Genomic DNA, 23023 nt, shown 5'->3' with positions numbered 1-23023 from the left:
GAATTAAAAAATCATATGTTAATAATTATGAAATCCTTAAATTATTTTTATTTTTTCGCTAATGTTAAAAGAATACGTTTACGAGCATATGTAACACGAGATTTAATTTAAAATTGCTGTCAAGTGCGTGATTTTCTGGTTTTTTTTTTGGTTTTTTTTATACGAAGTAACAGTGGTAGGCTGACGTTGAATAATTATTATTTTTTTTTTAAATTATAATCTTTCATTTACAAGAATTTATTTAAGTTTGGGCTTTACTTTGCAGTTTAGGTGGAATTCGAGTATCCTTTGAACTAATAAGCCATCGTTACTGTGTAAATGCGTGCGCATTCTGTGACGTAACGTGACGTTTGATAGTGCCTTTGAACGACCTTGAGAAGTTGAACTCTGCTTCGGGTCGGCGGTTGATCAAATGCGAGGCAGTCGTGAGAGTGGTTGCGGAATGCGAGTCAGTAATATGGCGTTGAAATCGATTCAAGTAAAAACTGTTGTGTATGACGGTCAGAAACCTGGTACCAGTGGTTTAAGAAAAGCGGTTAAATTATTTCAACAGCAGCATTACACTGAAAACTTTGTTCAGAGTATTCTAAACGCCCTTGGTTCAAGTTTAGTCGGATCCACGTTAGTTGTCGGCGGTGACGGGCGGTACTTTTGTAAACAGGCCGTTGACATCATTATTAAAATAGCAGCTGCTAATGGGGTGAGTGACCTCGCAATAAACAAATAATTATTATTCTGTTCTGCTAGTTTTAGAGTAAAAAATAAACAGGTATTTGAATATTTATCAACTGAAGTTAATAAGCAGTACCGGCAAGTATAATGTAGTACGGTTTTGTTTTGCGTTTCTTTTTTGTTAAACAGGTCAGTTTTTCAGTATTACACCGCATAAACATAGTAATTTTAAATTTATTTACGTTTTACGAGATCCGTTAGACTTAAGTTTTAAGCCTTATTTACTTTTATGAATGAATAGAATGTGATTTTGAAAGATCAGATTAAATTTGTTAATTCTGTATAGACGTACATTGTCATCAACCAATAAAACATTTACGTGCCGGTGAGAAAAAAATACAGATATTTACAAACATTTTTTTTCTTTAATTTTGGTTGTTTTGTTTATAGTGAACAGGATCACGTACAACTAGATACGCGTTGTACTTGCTGTACGCACCTGTATTATATTACATATAAATCCTTTATCATGTGCTTACTTGCTGTGAACATAACCTCAAAGCGTAGGTTTTGTTAGTTTGTATACAGTATTTTTTTGTGTAACGTTGTACATTTACTAACTTAAAATTAGAATGACCATGTAAAATGTAATTTAACTCGAAGTAGATCCTTAAAGAGGATGATTGCTGTAGGTTCAAGACTGAAGTCTCAAAAGGCAATACCATTTTGTACCACTTATATTTAAGAGCTTATATATTGCTTCTAATATTTATATATATAAATACTTTTTTTTAACCAGGGACTGGCAATAACCTTGTATGGACTATTTGTAACCTTGGACATTTTGTAGTTCATAAAAATAAGCAGTATCGATTTCCAATATAATTAAAAAGATATACCAAAAATCTGTCATTTCCTGAGCAAATAAAAACTACAACTAGTGGCACTTAATTTCAGTGATGAACAGAGTCTGTTTCATTAAATCTAGCTTCACTCTGTGGCATAATAACCTTAATATTTATCCTATTTTCAAGTTATTCTCACTGCTAGTTGATTGGGCCACAAACTTTATTTTGCAAACCCTTGGTTAAATACTTTTTTTTAAAAGAAAACTATTTGCAATACATATATATATATATATATATATATATATATCTTAAATTTATCAAAATGGCAATTTGTGTTTATACTATTGGTTTTAAGTGTTTTGGTAATTTTAAGATGTATGTGTTAAATTAACATTTATTTGTATTTTTAAAATTAACATTTAATTCCATATAAATTTTTCATTGAATGTTTTAACCAAGGTAACAGTTTTAAATATGACTTAATTTTGTATTTAAAACTGTTACTCTTTTGTATTTAAAATTGTTACTTAATTTATAAAAAAAAAAAATGCTGTCAGAAAATATATACCTAGAAACTTGATTTAAGGGAAGATCAGAATAGACTGATTATTAATCATCATATTCTATTTGTAGGTGAGTAAATTGCTGGTTGGGCAGAATGGTATTTTATCAACACCAGCTGTTTCAAACTTGATAAGGAAATATAACACTATTGGTGGCATTGTTCTCACTGCTAGTCACAATCCAGGTGGACCTGACAATGATTTTGGTATCAAATTCAACATTTCAAGTGGAGGTAAGGAATTATAAAGTTATGTCTCTGTATATTCAATAATTATGTTTGAATTCCAATTGTAAAACTAATTGATTGATCACATGGAATAATTTCTGCATCTGCTTTCTGCAAATAACATTTTAAATTATATTTTGTTAGATAATATTAGGATATTTTAAAACAGAATTATTAGTTTTGGATGTTTAAGATTGAGATGTTTAAGATATTTAGTAACTATGTAGAGTGTCCAGGCTAAACATATCCAAAAGTCATGGCCTGTATTTAGCAAACTAGTCGTAATCTCTTGAATATAGGTTCAATGGAGAGGAAATATTTCCAAGATTTGCTTTCTATACATGCAAGGTTAGCAGAATACACACGTGCAGACAATTGCAAGTCACTTGCAATCAATTGCAGTGATTGACTTGCAATGCAAGTGTAATCAATTGAGATGTGGACCCCACAACAGAAGGTTCAGTATGTGCTTTGGTTAGCGGAGTTTCAATTAGTTACGTGTATTCAATGGCATGTATGAAGTGAATGGAATATTGGTCCTCCTTACATCCAAGTCCCAAGTCTTTTTAGTCAGTGGGATACGACTTTAAGAGAGAAGTTTGGTTTCACACACTGGAAATTATCCAAAAGTTTCAGTTAGTGACAAGACTGTGGATTGAATATACAGTGCATTTACTGCCAGACCTGGAAAGTCAGTTAGGCATGCTAATTAACGAAAAGAAAATTCTTCGTTCCCTTGTTTACGACATTGTTCATCATAAGCAGCTCCATTTGCTATTGTTCAAGTTAGAGCTCCTTCATCACATTAAACCAAATGATTGCCTCGTACAATATCAGTTTTCTGCAGAGGTAATGCATCGTGTTGAAAACAATCCCAATTATCTGGATAAATTGTTATTTAGTTATGAGATACATGTGAAAAAGTTAACAGATTATTCAGTCGTTGAATTTGGGGTACTAAAAACCCCAATACAGTAGCTGAAAATTAAAGTGACATTCCGAAAGTCAATGTTTGGTTAGGATTGTACAAAAGTGTCATAAAGTCCATTTTTTCATGGAGTCCTCTGTGACAGGACAAACGTAACTCAACATGCTTGAGAACTTTGCTGTTCCTCAGATTCCTGCAGGCTTCACTTTCCAACGAGCTGATGCTCCACCATGATTTCACTGAGATGAGATGAGATGAGATATTATCGTACTCTTGAAGAATACATTCTCTCCAGATGTTGACTCTGATGAGGAGGTCCAACTGCATGGCTACCTAGTTTTCTAGATATCACAACTTTGGACTTTTTAGCTTAAGGATTTATTAAAAGTTGTGTGTACCAAAGAAAAATGTGAGATTTAGACGATTTAAAATAGAGAATTGTTGAAGCTGCTGTTGGTCTAGTAATGCTGCAGATGCTCCTAAACACCTGCCAAGAGTTTGATTGTCGGTGATAATCTAACTCTAAACCTTTATCATTGAGCTACAGTAAGTTCACACCTTTATTCAGTTGATGTTAGTTAATTTAACTTAACTAACTTACATTAAAACTGAATGCTGTGTTTATTAAAAAAAAAAAGAAATTAAGTTAACTGGTTCTCTTAATCTGTTATTTTTGAATTCTTTTATCCCAGACATCCTGTATTTTAAGAATCACCTAGGCTAAGTGCATCAGCACTTCAAAATATTGTGGTTCAATGCAGTGAAATATCTATATATATATATATATATAAATAATAAAGTAAGTGCAGTTAAATGAACAATATGCATAATTGCTTTACTTAAAATGATTTTTATTTGATTTTAATTTCATTTTATGCCTTGACATCATATTTTTACAATTTAAGTTTTAATGTTAATTTTAATTCATTTTTCATATTTTTAAATTTTGTTTAATTTTTAATTTAACAGAATAAAAGTTTAAAATGAAAAAATTAAAGGTTTTAAATTTAAAATAAAATAAATAAATGCATGATATGTTATTATATTTTAATGTAATGTAATTTGAGATGAATATATAATGCAGCTGATGATGCGAGTAAATCGCGAAAGCGCTTCTGTATATATAGTGGAATAAGGTAAGGCATCCTACTACATTTATTCTGTACTTTGGTTGATTTAATAAAATAAATATATTTTTATATAGTACAGAGGATTATGATTCTTAAAAGAATTGATTTAATATATATATATATATATATAAAATAGAAAATCACATAATTAATGAAAGTTTACAGATATTAACTGTGGGAAAAATTATTAATTACTTTGTGTTTCATTTAAATTTGTTTTAAAATGAAACTGGTATCTTCCATTTGGAGGAAGGAGCTGATGTAAGAATATAGTGTTTTAATAACCAACTATAAAGATAAAAACATTTTATTGATGGCTTTGTATTTTTAGAAATTAAATATAAAAATGGTTTGAGTAAAATGTTATCGGCAGTAAGAGAATATTGGTTTAGTAATATTTGACATAGTATGATTAAGCTCAGCTGTTCTGTCATTATGTAACATATAAACCATTAGTATAAGTTAAGCAGTTATTAAATGGACCACATAAATTCTGTGGTGGTTTATAAGAAATGCCTAATATTAATATTTTCGTTAATTTTTTTTCGTAGGTCCAGCACCTGAGTCTATTACTGATAATATATATGAGCTGACTAAATCCATCCAGTCTTATAAGATTGTAAATGATTTAAAATGCAGTGTTTCATGTATTGGTAAACAGACATTTCAGGTAATGAACTATTAATTTAAATTTTATTTTAATTTAATTATTAAGATGTCGACTGTCAGGAAGGTATGTTGTACTGTTGGGAGAAATCAACAGAGAGCCACAGTACTTGCATATTGTTTAATAAAACCATCCCTGTTTTTCCATTGTACTGCTAGAAACATGTATTTTTTTCTATTCTACCTTATCACTGTAAACTCCAGATAACTTTTGAGAGAGTTGGTGTTCAATTTTTTTATTTTTTTAATATTTTACACAGTTTTTAAAAATGTATTAACTTGTAATTTTGGTGTAATCTATTTTATTAATAATTACATCTTTATAAGGGAAAAAATGAAAAATATTTAGAAACTTAGTATACAAATGCAAATTGTTATTTTCAGTGTTATTCATTACAAGTTATGTTATCAAATTGCATTCCACGTAGAGCTATATGAAATATTGATTATAATTACATAGCTCAAAAAAAAATTGTCTTATTTTACATATAACTAGCTTCCTGACACAGCTTTGCCTGCGCTATATGGTTATTTGTGATTCCAAGAGCGGTCAATCTTTTTTTTTTATGTTTATTAGTCAAGTAACCAGATGCAGGTGCAGCCAGTTACACATACAGTAAAGAGGTGGCAGTGGCTGTGGTTGTTCAGCCACATACCTTCACACCCCTTAAAAAAAATCAGAATTACAAAAAATCCAAAAATGGTTTTTAAATATTTATCTGAAGAGTGTTTACAAGCTCAAATCTACAGAATATCTCATTTACTGTAGTTGAGATTGGGAAAATGTTCAATCATTCAAAAATTTTTTCCCTTTCTTCATCCCTTTTCAAGATCAAATTTCAAAAATCTAGAAATTGGTTTATTGACATGAAGATTACACTCGCCAAAAATCAGGTTTATTTCTTCATTTGTTATTGACAAATTAAAAAATAACAGGGTTTCAAAAATCAATTTTAATTGTTGAAACTCGTAATGAAACTCAAAAAATCTAGAAATTGATTTTTAGATGTTCATAATCAATCGGTTCAAAGTACTTTTGCATTTCTTCCCCCCCTCAAAAGTTTTTCCCCTGGAAACAACTAAAAATAGCAGGAAATATTGATATTAACAATAACCAGGTTGAAGAAATAACTCTATAACATGCTAACATTCTGTTTTATACCGATCATTTTAAAAATTCTCCATATTAACATATTTTACATATTAAAAATATTATCATTATTGCTTATAATTATAAATATTATCTAACCAAACTTAACCTATAATTTATATTTATAATTATAAGCACTAATGCTTATATTTTTAATATGTAAAATATGTTAATATGGAGAATTTTAAAATGACCGGTATAAAACAGCATGTTAGTTACCATATGCATGTATGTTTTTCATACAACATGTATGTACATATTGCTAGTTTTCTAGCAATACTTGTACTTTTTGAGTAAATAAAGCTGTTACTAGCATAATAAACTTAAGCTAAATTAATTTGATTATTGAAAAGAATGAAAGAGAAATATCAAATATATATCTACGATTTCTCAGAAATTGGAATGAATCATTATCCATCATTTAGGAAACATATTTAAAAAAATAATTTTTTACTAGTTTACAGATTTGCCTAAAGAATTATGTACAATTGTGGCCTGCAGGATGTATTTTTACATAAAATTTTCCAGGGTGGTACATTGAGGCACTACAATTTGTTTTTGTTATTTAAGGTAAAAATTCAGTTTTTAATAAACAAAAGAAATGAACCTTATTTCATTTGTAATAAACAAAAACAATTCACTGTAGGAAAGAGAAAGTAATTTTTGTTTTTATGAAAAATGTATGGTTTTAAATGAAAGGAATAAATCTCTGTTGATCCACTTAACTTGTCAAAAAAGAAGGGTTATGACAACATTTAAGTAATTGTTTTTCTTCTCAGCAGGATTTTGTATCGTTGTGTCTGAATAAAGTGATGAATCGTACAGTTCATTATTCTGTGACATTTTATTTTTTGTAATTTTATTTTTAATTTTAAGTATTTAAAATTATATCGTACAATTTTATAAACAAAAAAATGTAATAAGTTTGTGTAATATATAAAATATTCCCTGAATTCTGTTCTGTATCACCAGGTTAAATAATAAAACATTGGTTAAAAATATATATATATATTTTAGTATTTTTTCATCAAATTGTCATTACAATTTAAAGAGAAAAAAAATTGTAAAAATAAATCTTATCACATCTTAAATGTGATAAGATTTTAAACTTTGTGTGTGATATTAGTTTTGGATTTTATTTTGCCTTCTTGGCTTGTTTTAGTGGATTTTTATTATATGATTAATATGACATTTACACCTTGTATAGCTTATTATTTTGGAGTTATATTACCCTTTTAATAATAACTACCGGGCGATGATAACGCCCAGGTGTTTTTCGCCCACAAACAACCAAACAAACATCTTAAATGTATGTATACTGACAAATAATATTAAATTATTTATTTTCATTACATTTATTTGTACACTAAATATTATTTTAAAAAATATTCTTTTGCATGATAAGTAGTATTTGTGTTTAATATGATTGTATTTTGGAGAAATTGGATTTACATCTGTGGAAAACAAGTTCTTGATGTTTGAAATCGTAACTGAACATTTGAAACAAATTGTAATCTCCTTGTTTATGTAGTGTAACACTTTAGGAAACCACTTAATGCATAATTCAAAATGTTACGAAGCTAGTTAAAAACTTATATTAACATCTAATCGTGAAAAAGTCATTGCTGCTTGATAGTGGGATACACTGATTCTCCTCATGGGTTTGCAATTGGAAATGGTTTGGTTATGCTTCTTATACTTTCATTTTATTTGCTTATATATATATATTTTTTATTAATAGTTTTTATATGTAGAGTTGTAACTCAATGACAGAACATAATAACTCTGTAAAAATTGTTAATATTAACTTACATTTTATTTAACAAACACCTGAAGAAGCCGGGGATCACAGTGAAAGCACTTCTATGAATTTAATAGATATAATAAAAATAAGTACTATTTAAGGTAAATAATTTAAACTTGCTATACATAAATTTATTTTAAAATTTGAATTTTATATTGCAGGATGCTTATAAACAAAATATTTATCAAACATGCGTGTGTCCACACACATACACACACACACACACATGCACGTGTGTGTGCGGGGGTTGATCAATAATTAAAAACATAAATGGCAACAGCGAAAAAGCTATTCATTAGACTAAACTCTAAAACCGTCTGATGTTCAAGTTGGGACCCTTAACATGGAAAATATCTGCTATTTGAAAAGAATTCCAGTATAAATTGTTTTGTTGTATTTTAAAATGTTGATTGCTTGAAATGTGTACAGTGGAAGAACAGTGTTCTGTGATACAATTTTGTTTCCTTAAGGAGTAAAATTTGCTGAAATTCATTCAAAGATGTTAAAAAGGTACAAGGAAAAGTGTATTAATTATGCAAATTTTGATAAGTTTATTAAACAGTTTAGATTGAGTTGAAGCCTTAGATTTTCAGTATAGTGGAGGTTTTAACAGATAATTTGTCAAAACGCTTGACAAATAGTGATCTTATTTGCAAGGACTGCAGCTTAAAAATTTGAAAAATTGTTGAAATTTGAAGTGTCAATATGAGCACTGTCCATTGCATCATTTATGATAAGCTGAATTACCTAGAATGTATAAGGTGGTTCTAAGGCAAGTCAACTCAAAATCACAGACACCCAAATTTACATTTGCACAGAACTTAAACAACAGTTATTAGTGTAAAGTACTGCTTTTTTGGATTGCATAATAACTTGTAATAAAACCCTGGATTCATCATTTTCTGTCTGAATTGAAATTGCTGAGTATGGAATAGAATTATCAGAGTTATCTCACCAGGAAAACTGTCAAACCTATGTGTCGGCAGTTAGGTGATTGTAACATTAGTTTGGTGCTATAAAGGCCCAGTTAATTGTGATTATTTGGAAGAACAGTGTACAGTCAGCAGCAAGTACTATTATGACAAGACTGTTATTTTAGAAAATAAACTGAAACCTGCAAGAAGGAGGAAACGTCCTGATTCTCTTTTAAATGGGTGATTCCTTTGCATGAAAACACCTGCCCTCAAACTGCTCAAAAGACACTGGAAGCTATTCAAAAGTGTGGTTGGAAGATGTTGCCACACCCACCTTATAATTCATCAGATTTTGTTTTGTTTTGTCTTCTCAAAGTTTTTACATGGCACAGCGTGTATTAACAATGAGCACGTCAAGGATGCAGTATAAGAATCCAGCTTGGACATGGACATGAAAAATTCTTTACTGCTTCGAAAAGAAATCTCATAGAAAGATGGACAGGTGTCTAAATGTGGCTGGGAATTATGTTAAAAACTAGTGTTATTTTCATTGTTATTGAATAAATAATTATTTTTTATAGTTATTTGTCCCTAATTACTGAATTAGGTAAATATGTATAGCCTCTTTAAAATATTATGACAAAAAATTAAAAATTTGTTAAATTTTGCAATGAAATTATATCTCGTAATTGTTAATGCTCCATAAAAACAGGTTTTAAAAATATATTTTGTATGTCAGGAGAAAATACATTTTTGTTGTATTTTAAATTAATATTATATGAATTATATTAAATTTAATATTTGTGAAGTGCTTACAATCATAGTGTTTATTTTTATTATCAGAATCCCTGTTATCTCAATCTAAATTCATAACACTTCAGATCTGGCTTATTTTTGACTTTGTTAAGTTTTTTAATTTTTTCCTTCATAATTATAATGATAATTGTAATGTTTTTTTATGATTTTCTACCTTATCAAAGTAAAAGTTGATTGTAGCAGTTAAACAAATTTATTTTATTCCTATCTTTGTATTTCTGTTTTCAGTCAGAATTATTACATTTATTTATATGAGTAGTAGAAAAAAGGCAGGCCTACAGCCCGCTGCAAAAATGTTACGTAGTTTATGTTTCTTTACATTTAAATGTTTTTTCAATTGTAGTTAAATAACATTCATAAATCTAACGGTGGTCCCAGAGGTTAAAAAAAAAATATATATATATAGTAAAAACTTTGGTGGTATTTGAAAAGTCTAAAATAACTGCTGCATGAAGAAAAAATACTGTTTAGATCGCCTAATAAATTAGATTATATAATTGTTATTGTGAATTGCTGATTATTATAAGACAAGACATTCACCTATCATTTTCTTATAAAAGCTGTATATTTTTACTATAATGATGAAAATTATTCACTCAAACAGTTGTATCTGTGTATACAACTTTATCAAGGATTAAATAATGATTGTTTTTCATTACCATACTGTTTTTTACTTATCTTATTTTTAGGGGCCATTTATACAATTTAAAAAAAAAAATCATTAAATAGCAGATTAATAGAATATATATTTTAGCTTTAATGTTTATTTTAAGATACATTCATATATTATCTGGATGTGTAGTTCATTGGTCATGGCCACAGTTGATAAGTAATTACATTGCAGTTTCATGATTCTTATTTAAATTGCTATAACTGATTATCTTATGTAATACTTGGGTAAACATTGATTATTTTAAATGAAATTGTACTGATAACAGAAGTTCCAGAATTTATTTATTTGCTGTTAGAAGTGTCTATATTTATTTATTTATTCTTATGTTATTGAATATTTAAGTATAAAAATATATTTATTCTATATCATAATTTTTTTTTTACCTAGTTGATTTATTTAAACTAATATTAATTTATTTATAATTTGTAGACTTGCAGTTTTGTTGTTTATTGCCCAGCTTTACCAGTTTCTAAAATATTAAAAAATGAATATTTTGTAAAAAAAAGGAAAAAATTGTTATTTATTAAAAAATATGTTCTTTGGCTCACATTAGCATTAAGTACATTATGTAGTTGTACATAGTGTACTATGCAAATTATTTTTACTCCTAACTGAACTAATGAGGCAAGTCGTTCTTATATCCTGAATGAGTTGTCAGAGTGACTGTATGTGAGTGTGCATCATTTCAGTATTTAGTCCGTCCTTTGATCTGCTCCCTCTATATCTGTTTGTGGAATAGTTTTTAATAAATTTTGAGTGGTATCGATTGCTATTGCCATCAGCCATAAATGCGAAAGTCTGTAGTGAAACTGCATTCAACAGTGTTCGACTGTTTTCAATGTTGTTCGATGACATTGGAACTAGTTTATTAAAAATTAAATCGGTTGCTGCCATTTATTTTTTCTTCACATTCTTCAATTTTTTGCATGGTATTCCCTGAGACATTCCAACAGTTTTAGAACAGTCAGATTGTAAGGGATTCCTTATATATCCCTTACAATCCTGCATACCGTACAATCTGGTTACTAGATTTTTACAACATGACTTGTGTTTTCTTGAAGATGATTTTTTGTTGTAGATATTTATATATACAGATCTATTACTTTATTGTTAACGTCTATTGCCGCTTCCAATACAGAGATTTCAACAATCAGGAACCACATAATTTCCTTCTACTTCTTTCATAATATTGTATTTACTATAAGGTGTGTTTCAGAAGTAAGAATGGTCATTAAAAACAAACTAAGCAAGAAAATAAAGAAATGTATTACCCGCTATTCTATTTTCTACATAATCACAATTGTTATCTAAGAATATCTACTATCTAAGAACCTTTTTTTTAGCATCTTGTTCTTAAAGATCTGCCTGAGATTTTACCGAGTTCGACTGCTAATTTTAACTACCTGCTACTCCTGAACCGTTGTGGGGCAAGCCACTTTTTTAGGTGAAGGAGGATGTGGTAGTCACTAGGTTTGGGTTCTGAGGTTTAAGGCATTTTGTAAAAGTTCCTATTCATAATGAATCTTCTCAACAGTAATGAATCTTCTCAACAGTAAAAGCAGCAGTAGGTTGCATTCATTACAATGAATGAGAAAAATTAATGATGTCAGCACCCATATTGCCAGTTCTGGAATTGTATGTCTTAGTTTTGAAAGCATTTCACAGTATGCTTTCACTGTTGTTTTTCCCTGAATTCGTACTGTAGTTGTTCCAGGAAACACTCAACATGATTTTCTGTCCTGAATAGGTTTGCTTGAACTGAATACTTTGGCTTTGATGAACTTGAATGATCCCATTGTTGGACTCATACACATATGAAATCTTTGTTTAATCACCAAGTATGATATAGGGGAAAAAATTTGTCTCCTCTCTCTAGTAGTAGTCGTCTAGTAGAGGAGTTGGTTTGATTTTCTTCATGTCAGTCAGCCTTTTTTGGACCCGTCATGCCTGCAATTTATGATAACTAGTTTTGCAGTAACAATTCTTTATTCTGTATTCCATGGAATGTGTGGAATTACTTTGCAAGAACAATAATTAAAAAGCATCTATTTTCTCAAACTAAACTTATGGATTCACTTGTTCAGTGGTCATCTTTTTGAACATTAGGCTTTCCTCTCCTCTTTTCATTGCATATTTGTACAATTTTTATTAAACTCATGGCTACTGACATTGCTGTCTTATCTTTCCTTTACTCATTACTCTAGGCCTGTAAAGTTTATTACTCAATTTATGTTGAATTTTGAAAACATTACAATAGTTTTCACAGAAATTTAATCACATTTTAGATTTACACAATTGGTGGGTTTGTGTACTGTTAAAAAAGTCAGCGGTAATGCAGACAACAGGATTGCTTTAAGATGACCAAAAGCTAGCTAATGAAATGGTTGAAGCTACAATGCACGCACAAGAGATTCATTGTTGTAAACAATTATTTATTTGCAACCAGCACTTAGTTTTGAAGTACACCTAAAATTTATTCAGTAATTTTTATAATTAATTTATACTAAACTAGCCAGTCAGGACAAGCAAAGTAAGTCCTTCTCGTTTAGCTGAGGGTTCTGTCTCCTAGACCTCTCTGTATTAAACTCATGCTTGTGAGAATAATGATAGATAAAAATTAATGCCTGTTCAATTTATAAAACCTGTTAGTGTATAGTAATTTCTTTAGAGAAACAGTTTGGTCAGTACATGACCTGAAACTTTGAGCGATCTTAAGAATGTGGGTTTCAAAATAGTTGGTCGTAATCTTAAAGATAGTAGTTGTAGCTGGTTACCCATCATTTGTATGGGTAAAAATATATTTTTCCCTTAGTGTTACTTGATAAGCACTACTAGGAGGTGACCGTACTTTTTTTCATTTTTTAATTATATTTTTCTAGTCAAGTAATGCATTTGCAGCCAGTTGCATCACACATGCAGTAACAGTGGTAGTGGATGTGTATTTGAGTTATTGCGCACCGTACACCATCACACTTCTTAAAAAATTAAAATTAAAAAAAAACCTGAATGGTTTTTAGATATTTCTCTAAAGAGTATTTGCAAGCCCAGATAAGTGAATATTCCATTTAGTATAGTAGGAAATGAGAAAATTTGCAATCATTATTTAAATTATTTCATCTTTCTTCACCCCTTTCAAATTCAAATTTTGAAAAATCTAGAAATTGGTGTTTAGATATTCACTTGAAGATTACACACACTAAAAATCAAGTTGATGTCTTCATTTGTTATTGAGAAATTAAAAAAAAACTAGTAAAATCCATTGTAAACCCTTTAAACTCGGAATTTCAAAAATCCTTTCTTAGTGTGCACGTACACCTAAGAACGTACATACCAATTTTCATCAAATTGTCTTCAGTTGTTTTTGAATACTAGAACGTTGATATCGGTGTTCTTTGGTGGTTGTGTTTCAATTAACCACTTATCTTAGTAATGGTCGACCTGAGACTATACTTCATTTACATTCATACATATCATCCTCATTCATCCTCTGAAGTAATAGCTTACGGTGGTTCTGGAGGCTAAACAGAAAAAAGAGAGTGAGTTTTGCTGGTTGTCGATTATGAATCAGTCACGTCATGTTGTTTTATAGGTACAAATAATATAGTTAATTTATTTTTTACCCTGATATGGTATTACTGGGCCTCAATTCTCTATTTAGTACCAGTCGTTTCATTTCGATATACCCCCTACATCCTGCATCTGTATCAGTTTGTTTTATGTATTCCAAATGTTTGCTGCCTTCACAATTTTTCCCATCTCCAATAAATAAATAATATTAAAGCGACTATTCCAGGATGATGTTAATTTGTTGCCTATAAGTCTGTCTCTTCTGTTAACTATAGTTTTCCAAATGCTTCTTTCTTCATCAATTTGCTGCAACACCTTTTCATTTGTCACTTTATCCACCCATCTGATTTTTAACTTTCTCCTGTAGCACCACATTTCAAAAGCTTCTAATCTTTTCTTCTCAGTTACTCCGATCGTCCAAGTTTCACTTCCATATAAAGCTGCGCTCCAAATATATACTTTCAAAAATGTTTACTTGTAATTTAAATTAATCTTTGATGTAATCAAATTATATTTCTGTCTGAAGGCTCGTTCTCTTGTGCTATTCGGCACTTTATATCGCTCCTGGTTCGTCCATCTTTAGTAATTCTACTTCCCATATAACAAAATTCTTCTACCTCCCTATCTTTTCTCTTCCTATTTTTATATTCAGTGATACATCTAAATTATTTCTACTACATTTCATTACTTTTGTTTTGTTCTTGTTTATTTTCATGCGGTAGTTCGTGCGTAGGATTTCATCCATGCCGTTCATTGTTTCTGCCAAATCTTTTTTACTCTCACCTAGAATTACTACATCATCAGTAAATCATAGCATCTTCATATTTTCACATTGTACTATTATTTCAGATCTAAATTGTTCTATAACATTATTAACTGCTAGTTCTATGTAAAAGGTAAAAAGTAACTGTGATAGGGAAGTCCTTGTCGGACTCCCGTTTTTATTATGGCTTCTTTCTTATGTTCTTCAATTATTACTGTTGCTGTTTGGTTTCTGTAAATGTTAGCAATTGTTCTTCTGTCTCTGTACTAGAACCCTAATTTTTTTTTAAAATGCTGAACATTTTATTCGAGTCTACGTTATTGAATAAATTTTCTAGGTCTACAAATACTAATTATGTTGGTTTATTTTTCTTTAATCTTCCTTCTACTATTAATCTGAGCAATAAAACTGCTTCCCTTGTCACTATACTTTTCCTGAAACCAAACTGGTCTTTTCCAATTTCTCCTCTCAATTCTTCTGTACAGAATTCTAGTTTAGATTTTTAATGCATGAGTAGTTAAGTTAATTGTTCTGCATTCTTCACATTTACCTGCTCCTGCTTTCTTTGATATCATGACTGTAACACTCTCTTTGAAGTCTGGTGACTTCCCTTTTTCGTAAATATTACGCACCAGTTTGTATAATCTTTTCTTCTTTCTTTTTTCTATTTAGCCTCCGGGAATTACTATTCAGGTATTAGTTCAGAGAATGAATGAGGATGATATGTATGAGTGTAAATAAAGTCTTGTACAGTCTCAGTTCGACCATTCCTGAGATGTGTAGTTAATTGAAACCAACCACCAAAGAACACCTCCATGATCTAGTATTCAAATCTGTATAAAAGTAACTACCTTTACTTGGACTTGAACGTAGGAACTCTTGACTTCCAAATCAGCTGATTTGAGAAGACGCGTTCACCACTAGACCAACCTAGTTGGTTAGTTTGTATAATCTATCTATTGCTTCCTCACCTGCACTGCGCTGTAATTCTGCAGGTATTCTGTCTATTTCAGGAGCATTTCTGCCACTCAAATCTTTTAATGCTCTTTTAACTTAAGATCTCAGAATTGTTTCTCCCCTTTCATCCTCTTTGACTTCTTCTTCTTCCTCTGTAACGCCAGTTTCTAATTCATTTCCTACGTATAACTCTTCAATATATTCCACCCACCTACTGACCTGTCCTTTTGTATTATAAATCAGTGTACCATCTTTCTTTAACACATTATTACATTTTAATTTATGTACCCCAAAATTTTCCTGTATGCTCCGTCTATTTTACCAATGATCATTTCTCTTTTCACTTGTGAACACTTTTCTTTAATCCACTCTTCATTTGCTAGTTTGCACTTCCTGTTTATAGTATTTCTTAATTGTTGATAGTTCCTTTTATTTTTTTCATCACTAGCATTTTTTTATTTTCTATGTTCATCCATCAGCTGCAATATATCCTCTGATATCCAAGGTTTTCTACCAGTTCTCTTTGTTTCGCCTAAGTTCCCTTCTGCTTTTTTAAGAATTTCCTTTTTAACATTCTCCCATTCTTTTATAGTTTCTACCTTAGATTTTTTACTCAGATCTCTTGTTATGTCCTCATCAAAAATCTTCTTTACCTCCTCTTCCTCAAGAGTTCTCTAAATTCCACCAATTTATCTGACACCTTTTCTTCAGGTTTTTAAACCTAATCTACATTTCATTTTCACCAAATTATAGTCACTATCATTGTCTGCTTCAGGGTAAACTTTACAGTTGACAAGATGATTTCTAAATCTTTGCTTAACCAATCAACAACATCTTTGCTTAAACAATCTATCTGATACCTTGGAATATCACTTGACTATTTCCATGTGTATATTCTGTTATGATTTTTAAACTGGGTGTTGGTAATTACTAAATACACTCCGTGTAAAACTCTATAAGTCAGTCCTCTCTTTCATTCCTTTTGCCCAACCCGTATTCACCCACAATATTTCTTTTCTTGCCTTTTCCAATGCTTGCCTTCCAATCTCCAACTATTTTTAATTTTCATTCCCTTTTATGTGTTTAATTGCTTCATCAGTTTCTTCATATACACACTCTACCTCATCATCATCATCATGGGCACTTGTAAGCATATAAATGTTAACAATCATTGTCGGCTTAGGTTTTGATTTTATCCTTATTACAATGATTTTGTCGCTATGCATTTTGAAATACTCTACTCCGTTCCCTATCTTCTTGTTCATTACAAAACCTACTCCTGCCTGCCCATTATTTGAAGCTGAATTAATTATTCTAAAATCACCTGACCAAAAGTCATTTTCCTTTTCCCACTGAACCTTGCTAATTCCTACTACATCTACTTCTAACACTCCACGCTCCGACTCCAAGAATGTTCTTTTTTAATTTTCTGGTGACTCCTTTCTTAGTAGTCCTCACCTGGATATTCAAACAGGGGACTAGTTTACCTCCGGAATATTTTACCAAGGAAGGCACTTCCATCTTTGTTACATGAAAATGCAGAGAGTTATATTTTCTTGGAAAAAAGCAGCTGTAGTTTTCCATTGCTTTCAGCTATGCAGTACTCAGAAGATTGAGTGATATTGATATGGCCTTTTAAGTTCTTCTGACCTACACCCTTAACAACTACTGAAAGAGCCGCTGCCCTCTTTCAGGAATTATTCCTTAGTCTGACTCTCAACAGATACTTTTCCAATATGGTTGCACCTTTGATCCAGCTACTCTGTATCACTGAGCACTCAAGCCCCCTCACCATCGGCAAGGTCTCATGATTCATAGAGGGAGAACTGTTGTTTATGTTACTTAATAAAGGGGTTATAATTTTCAAAATGAAGCTAAGCTGACAGACAAGCATGTGACAGACCAACTTGGAAAACTTGTGTAGATAATTTAGAGGTAAATAAACCAAATTAGTGGTATATTTTATTTAATTGTATTTTATAATTCTTTTGTAATGTATATTTTTATGATTAATAAATACACTATTAATATTATTATTTTATAATAAATTTTATTACATTCCATATTAAGCAGCATTTAAAATAAGTTAATAAATAAATAATTGGATGTTTAAAAAGTACTAAACTGTTAAAAAAAGTCAGATTTTTAAGTAAGCAGTTTTGTAAATTTTTCTCTTCATGTTTTGTTAGTCATAGCAATATCCTTCATTAATTTAAAATTTGGGAAGGGGCAGTTACTAGTAGTACAGTTTTCAGTCTTTCAATCCTAATCTTTTTTTTACTAATGTTTAAGTTCTCTCAAAATTACCAGTCATGTATTAAAAAAAAAAAAAACATTTCAACATTTCTACTGAAGTTTATATATAATTATGTTTCATTGGATGTTTAGGAGAAATTTAATTTAAGAATAAATTAGTTCTTCTATATTATTAGGCATGAGGTCTTAAGGTAAGGTAGTGGTGCAGTTATGTACTCGCTTTGTCATATATTTCCCCCAGTTGAAAAGTAATTAATATAGTTTTGATATGATTGGAAGTCATTAGTTCACGTTGCTCGGTCACATGTATTATCTATCACTTCTAACTATTGATGTATTTTGGACTTGTATTAACGTTTTTCCAATGCTTGAAGTGAAACGGTTCAATTTAAAAAATGTGACCATGTACCTGTACACTAAATTCTGTTAACATTGACTACTTTTGCAATAAAAAGATCTGAGGTAAGTCAATGAGGATACTTTCATCATCACAATAGGAGCATAATTCAGCTCTGATCACCTGGGGTTATGTTGTTATCACCAGAAACTTTGAGCGCTATACAGAAAGTGAAGAACATTTAGTATAATGCCTTTATAAGTGACTGTTGTTGATCTGTGACGTATTCAACTAGTTATGTGTTGTATTAGCTCAGTCTGAGCCAAGTTTCATAAGTAAATATATTACGCCTTTCCTGAGAATTTAATAGGTGTAAAAGAGCAGAAATTCCTGAGAGTGAAATTCAGACTAATGCGATAAGATTTTTAAATTGAAGAGAAGTTCACTCTGTAGATATCTATAGACAAGGTATGTCAATGGTGTATTGCATTCACTGAAGAAACAACAAATTTGAAAGGTTGTTCTAGATTATCCTCTTTTATGGTTGAAAAAATGAAGTAAAATTTGACAATAAAGTTCATGAGGTAGATGATTTGGTATTTGTAGATTATATCATCTTAGATTTCAAGGTTTCCTGTATGAAATTTTTGTTGGATATCATGGCTCTGTTAAAATTTATGTGGAAAGATTCCTATACTGTCTGAAGAAGAAAACAAAAGTGTTGGATTTATTTTGACATTTCTTGATCAATATGACCGAGAAGCAGTGAATCTCATTAAATAAATTAAAATGAAAAGTATATAAAATTTTATTTCACTAATAACTTCTGATTGTTTTCATATTTTTTTTTTTATTGTTATTGAATTATTATTTATTGATACTTTTTTTTATAATCAGAGGTTAATAAGTATTAATAAATCAATGTATTTAAATTAAAACAAAAAAGTTAAAAAAAAATTTGTATATGAAGTCAGATTCAAACCGTTGTGCCTTCCCCATTTTAAGATCCAAATATCTCATTAATTAAAAATTTTATTTGGCTACAACTCTGGAACCAATGAAAATAAGTACCACTTATGATATATCATTGAAAACCTCTCAATGAGGGCTTGTTACTGCAGTTACAACAAAACAGGAGAAGTTTATAAAATTTTATAGCAATATTTATTATCAAGTAGACTGAAACAAATGCTTAAATAAAATAATACGATTCTAAATTATAATTTTCAATTAATATTAAATAATAAAATGTTTCACCAAATCTGATGTTGACACAGTGTATGCCTAGTAAATTACATATACACATTTTTAAAGTATATAAAATTTTATTTTACTAATAACGTCTGATTTTTTTCTCTATATATATATATATATATATATATATGTTTTTATTGCTATTATTGAATTATTTACTGTAAACATTTTTTTACAATCTGGGTTTAATAATTATTAATAAATCAATAAATTTAAATTAAAAAAAAACAGTTTGAAATGAAGTCTGATTCGAACCGATGTGCCTTCCCCTTGTAAGATCCAAATATTTCATTAATGAATATTTTATTCAGCTATAACTCTGAAACAATGAAAATAAGTACCACTTATGATATATTGTTGAAAAGCTCTCAATGAGGGGCTTATTACTGTAGTTAAGTAAAATCCGAATTTTTTGGATTTTGGGCTTTTTTTGGATATTTTTGGTCCAGTCAATTGCAATCAAAAGGGGAGGTGCACAACTAGATGTTTCAACAGTCCTAAATCCAAAATTTCAACTTCCTACGGCTAATCATTTCGACTTACGCGAGATATATTTGTACTTACGTGCAGATGTCACGCCAAAACTAGTCAAAATAGATTCAGGGATGGACGAAATAGATATTTCTGTTGAAATCTGCAAACAGAAATTTTTCACTATCACCAATACCTCCTTCATTACTTTGTACAAGGAAATATAAAGATGAAATACTTATTTTAAGGTGAAATTTAATTAATTTCTCATTTCTTTTTATTTTGCAGATTGATAATGGTCGTACGTTTACAGTGCAGGTTATAGATTCTGTTGAAGATTATGTTATTTTAATGAAAGAGATATTTAATTTTGAGGCATTGAATAACTTGATAAAAGAACGTCGCTTCAGCATACTTATTAATTCTATGCATGGAGGTATATGTTTAAAAAAATTTCCTGTTTTGTTATTGTTTATAGAAACTAATGGATCAATTATCATAGTAAGTAGGGTCTAGATGTCAATGTTGGTTCAGGCTATCTAATGAAATAGTGAAGGTTAACTTTTCATTTATAAAAATAATTAGTTTAATTTTATTACTAAATATGTTATTTCATATACATATTGTCAATGTTATTATCACTGTGCTGTCAGTGATTTTATGATGATTGCTTTTTTTTAGTTTTTTATTCTTTTTTTAATTATACTTAATTCATTTCCGCTAAAAGTTTATTTTAATGATTTGTTAATTGACAATTCTATTATATCTTAGAACTGGCAAGTCCTTTTTTGAAGGTCAGATTTTCATAAAAAAAATCACATAAAACTCAATTTTCATCTTGCTTGTAACATTTAGCTCATTAAATTAGATTAAATTAAAAATTCTTCATATTAAAAATCTCTTCTGTAGTTCCAGTTATGTATGTCTTGTTGAGCATTTATGGTAAGATGTCCTGTTCTTCTCTCTTCTTTGTGATATAGGTCCTAGATAGTTGGTAAAAAAGAATGTAAAATTTACTGTCATATTAGTGTGAAACCGGACATATAGGATTGGTACAGTTGGAGGATAAAGATATTAGACATTTGCATACATCATAACATTGCCAAGCAATACAAATAGTTTTATCATTGATGTAACAAATATTGAAATGACTGTCAGTGATTTGACAGATATCGATGACTTGACAGAAGAGGTGAAAGCTTACAAGGTTGTTCTGAAACACATTTTTGGAAAGGCAAATAACAAAAAATGGAAACTTGTAACACAAAAATTATATTCATTAAAAAAAATACTGCAGCCAACATGTTAATTTTACCAGTATGTTTAATAATAACATCCTTAGATTTTTTGATAAGCTTTCTGTAATATTTTTACAAAATATAACATTTGAAGATTGTCACCTAAATGAATAATTCTTAAATCCTACCTCTTGATTTCATTATATTCAGAATAATATTTCTTGTTATATTTAGAATAATGAAAAAAAAAGTATCTTGTATAAGATGTAATCTTCTAAAAGATGTTATCCCTAAAAAAGTTAGGGAAATTATTATTATGTGGTGTAAGCACAACATTAGTGTAATTTTTCTGATTATTGATAGTCATATTTTTTACCCAATTTCATATACAATATTGTTACACTCATTGTAAAAAAAAACCTGTAAATTTTATACAAAATAATTTTACTATTATTATGTGCATCATCATCATCAGTGGTTAATTCATTTATTTATCATTAATAATTCATTAATTAATCATTTATTGTAACAATTAGGAGGATAAATAGAATTGTTTTTAAACATTTAGTTTGTTACATTAGTTTCTTTGATAATGTACGTACGTTGTAATTATTTAATTCATTATATTCTTTAAAAGGATATTATTAATTAATTTCTACTACGATTAATATTACAAGTTGTAATAAGTTTAATATTATAAGTTGTAATATATATATTTTTAATAGAATTTATGTTAATAAGATAAAAAAATTAACAAATCAAAGTTATTAGATACATCTTAAGCAATAACAATTAAATACTGGTAAGCTGTAATTATAGACTTTTTTATTTTACAATTGTCTTCAGTTATGTTGATATGCTGTACATTTAATTATTGTTTTTTAATAATTCTAAAAATGTTAAACTATGAAGTTTAGAAAAGAAAATATATATATATTTCTTGGTTTTTTGAAGTAGCATAAAAGTTATTAAAATATCAGCATTTTAAAAAAAAAACGGCCCTTTCCCGGCGCTGAGAAACTTTTCCGAACGATTTAAGATCTTTTCTTATAGTTGTTTTATTCAAATTATTATTTAAAGAAAATAAGTAATAATCTACTTAGAGAAATATTAGTATATTTTATTGTAAAATAAAATAATTACGAGTTGATTTAAGTAATATTAACAATTTTACTTTAAACTTATAACAAAATATTTTCAAATGGTGGATCAAGTTTTTTGATGGACATAGTTTTTTTGAAATATTTATAAAAATAAATATAGAAGCACCATGCTTCTTGATACAAACAATGTATATTTATTCCTTTTGCTTCATTATTTATATATTTTACCACCATATTTCTGTCCACCTTCATATTTCTGTCACCATGTCAACAGAAATGTAATTTAGTAAAATTGCCACTTTTTTTTCTTTAATGAACTGTAGAATACTTAATATTCTCACAAACGTCAGGATACGAACGCGTCGAGAGTCCAGGGAGCTCCACATCCCTGGCTAGAAGGTTGGGCGAGCGAATTGAGCCCTGACCGGCTAGTTAATATAAGAATAAATAACCAGTGCCAGGAAAATATAATAACTTCGTTATCAGCTTGTTTTTTAGACTATTCAATTAAATACATACTAGATCAAAATACTCTCATGTTACCGGTGTATTATACTTTTATAGCAACGGTTCAATTAACAGTACTGTAATATGGCTTTTTTAAAAATATATACAATCTTTATTAGGTTATGTTACAGATAAAGGAAGGAAAAGAACATTGTTAATTTTTTTTTTTTAAGTTAGGA

At 29.4% G+C, this 23023-nt stretch overlaps 1 protein-coding gene across 1 annotated transcript in view; it reads left to right on the top strand.

Annotated features, from left to right (window-relative positions):
* The first annotated feature begins 380 nt into the window (after positions 1-380).
* Pgm1 (phosphoglucose mutase 1) overlaps positions 381-23023 on the top strand; it is a 43160-nt gene continuing 20517 nt past the window's right edge. Inside the window, exons 1-4 of the mRNA XM_075373264.1 lie at positions 381-700; positions 2154-2316; positions 4920-5038; positions 20285-20432. Coding sequence (XP_075229379.1) covers positions 413-700; positions 2154-2316; positions 4920-5038; positions 20285-20432 — 718 coding nt within the window. The 5' untranslated portion in view covers positions 381-412. The remainder of the gene's footprint in view (positions 701-2153; positions 2317-4919; positions 5039-20284; positions 20433-23023) is intronic.

Source organism: Lycorma delicatula, chromosome 8 (genome assembly GCF_047948215.1).
Source record: "Lycorma delicatula isolate Av1 chromosome 8, ASM4794821v1, whole genome shotgun sequence".
Lineage (NCBI taxonomy): Eukaryota > Metazoa > Arthropoda > Insecta > Hemiptera > Fulgoridae > Lycorma > Lycorma delicatula.
Note: the sequence above shows the minus strand (reverse complement) of the source record. Positions and strands in the feature narration are given on the sequence as shown.